Source organism: Muscardinus avellanarius (assembly GCF_963383645.1).
Source record: "Muscardinus avellanarius genome assembly, chromosome: 16".
Classification (NCBI taxonomy): Eukaryota; Metazoa; Chordata; class Mammalia; order Rodentia; family Gliridae; genus Muscardinus; species Muscardinus avellanarius.
In genome coordinates, this window is record NC_137802.1 from 48359742 (window position 1) to 48362331 (window position 2590).

The 2590-nt window shown below is 73.4% G+C and overlaps 1 protein-coding gene across 1 annotated transcript; it reads right to left on the reverse strand.

Annotated features, from left to right (window-relative positions):
* Positions 1-1003: 1003 nt before the first annotated feature.
* Positions 1004-2118, reverse strand: EPOP (elongin BC and polycomb repressive complex 2 associated protein; the record flags this gene model as incomplete). Its single annotated transcript, XM_080712610.1, has 1 exon — positions 1004-2118. The coding sequence occupies exon 1, from the start codon at positions 2024-2026 to the stop codon at positions 1004-1006; it is 1023 nt and encodes a 340-aa protein (XP_080568736.1). The 5' UTR covers positions 2027-2118.
* Positions 2119-2590: the final 472 nt, after the last annotated feature.

Sequence of the window (2590 nt, forward strand, 5' to 3'; positions counted from 1 at the left end):
AAACTTTGCCCCTTCAAACCCCAGGAGGCCCGGGCCTAAATACGAGGGCCCTTCCTTTACCTCTAGGCAAAAAGCTGCAAGTTTGGTCTCCATCCCTTAAGGGGTGCGCTAAGAATGGATTCAGGCCAGCTCTCTACCTCCACCCCCCTCATCCTTAAATCGGTGGAGCAGACCTCGAAAGGCGACTTGTTTGGTCTGATTTTATTGATTTCTTCTACCTTCCATTACTTTCCCTGGGACAGTCTCCAGCCCTTTCAGCTTTGGGAGAAAAGGTCCCCCCAGAGCTGCCCGGCCTGGTAGGAGCAAACTGGGGGGGATGCTCTACCAAGGAGGGGGTTCTCTTTCACTCATCACACTTAATGAACCAAAGCAAACAATAAGTTGAAGGAGAAACTTCAAAACTGGACAAAAGATAACGGCGGGTGGCTAAGACTGAAGCTCTCACCAATCGTGGGGTCACATAAACTTGAGGGGCTAGGAAAGGGGTGACCTGTTCCCCTCCCCCATTAAGGCTGAGATGGTGCTACACCGCTGAGGAAGGCCAGAGGGGCGTGACGGGTTAAGGCCTGGGCCAGGGGGGTGGGGGATGCCCCAGGGCGCTGCCAATCACCTTCCCACCCCCACCGCAGCCCCCGCACCCCCAGACAAGCCCGCAAACACAGCAACAACCGGTCTGTCCATCACCAAGGTCTCTCCGCCCCCCTTTTTTTCGGTCCTGCGGCGCGGCCTCCTTTGCACCCCCTGGGGTGAGGCCCTGCCCCCAGGGAGCAGAGATGGAGGAGGGATTGGAATCCGTGTCATTCAGCCTTTTCCCGTCAAGCTTCTCCCGATGGAGCCCGGGGTTCCTCTGCGAAGACGAGCTCGTCACCCCGACCTCTGGGGCGCGTGGAGATCACTGTCACTGAGGTGCTTCTGCCCACGGTCCGTAAAACGTAGCGGAGCGAGCAGGCAGCCGCGAGCAGAGGCCGTGGCCGACCTCCCCGTCGGCGGAGCGGGTCCGGGGTCAGCGCTCCTCCAGGTGGACGCCCCAGGACCTAAGGCCGGGGGGCTCGGGCACGGCGGGCCCGCCCACCTGCCACCGCCACAGCGGGTGGGCGGGCGGGGGCTTGGCGTCTCCCCGGAGGCGCAGCGAGGCCGCGGGCCCCAGGTCTCCGTCGTCCCCCACCACCAGGGCGGCCGGGCAGGGGAAGCAGTCGAGCAGGCTGAAGGTGCTGGCGGTGGGCAGCGCGGGCGCGGGCCGGCGGGGCTGCGCGCGGCGGCGGGGCGGCGGCGGCCGGCGGCGTTTCTTGGCGGCGCCCCGGGCCGGGCCTCTGGCGGGCGGCCGCTCGGGCCCCCGGCGCAAGCTCGGAGTGTCCAGCGCGAAGCCCTTCGCGTAACACCAAAGTTTCGAGCGGCGGATCAGGCGATCGAAATGCTCCTGGCGGTCGGCGGGCGCGGCCGGGGCTGCGCTGGCCGTCGAGGGGCTAACGGCCGGCGCCGGGGGGGCGTCGCCGGGGGCCGCGGCGGCGGGGCCCGGCAGGGACGGCTCCGGGGCGGCCGCGGGCGGGGCGGCGAGGCCCGCAGGTGGCGGCGGCGGCGGCGGGGCGCCCGGCGCGGGCTCGAGCCCCGGGGCCGGCGGCGGCGGAGCCGAGGCGCCGCTGGCCGGAGGCTCCCGAGGCCGCCGCGGCTCGGGAGGTGCGCGGGCGCCCGAGTGCGGGGAGCGGCCTCCGTCCTCCTCGTCGGCGCCGCCCGGGCGCGCCGCGACCACGGCATCCTCGGCGGCCGCGGCGCTGGGGGCGCGGGGCTGCGCGGCCGGCCCCCCGAGGGGCTTCAGGCCGTCCGCGGCGCCCGTGCACGGCGGGGCGCGGGGCCCCGGGCCCAGCGAGGACGCCCGGGGCTTGGCGAGCGCGCAGAAGGCGAGGGCGCGGAGGCACAGCGGGGAGAAGCCCTGGGCCCCCCGGCGCGGCTTCCGGGGCGTCGGGGCGCAGGGCGACCCTCGCGGGGACGCCGGCACGGCCAGGTGCGGCGGGGGGCACAGAGTCTCCATGGAGCAGCCCGGGGCGCTGCCCCCCGAGGCGGCCCGGGTCCCAGCGGCGGGATGCCCCGGCTGCCCGCAGAGGCCGCGGGCGAGGGGCGCATCGCCCCCCGTCGGCGGGGAGGTCTCCGCCCACGGGCGCCCCCCGCCCGCGCCCCGGGCCCGCGGCGCTCCGGCGCCCGGCTCGATCGTCACGCGGCCTCCCGGCGGCCGGACTCCTGGGTCCCCGCGAGTCCCGGCGCGGCCGGCCGCCCTTCTGCCGCCGCGTTCCCTGGCAGCCCCGGCGGGAGCCCCTCTCCAGCCGCCCGCAGCGCCGAGGCGGGGAAAACAAAGCGGCCGGCGGTCGCAGGAGGCGGGAAGGACCCCGGCCCCGCACCCGGTGCCCGGGCCCAGGCGGCGGGGAGGGCGCCTTCCGCCCGCTCGGCTTCTTTCTTCCCCGCTGGCTCCCGGAGACCGCGTTATAGAGAACTGCCCCCTCGCTGCCCCAATACCAGCGCCGGGGCCGCGAGCCCGCCGCTGATTGGGCAGCCCTGCCCGTGACGTCGCCCGACCCCACCCCTCCGGCGGCACCGCCCC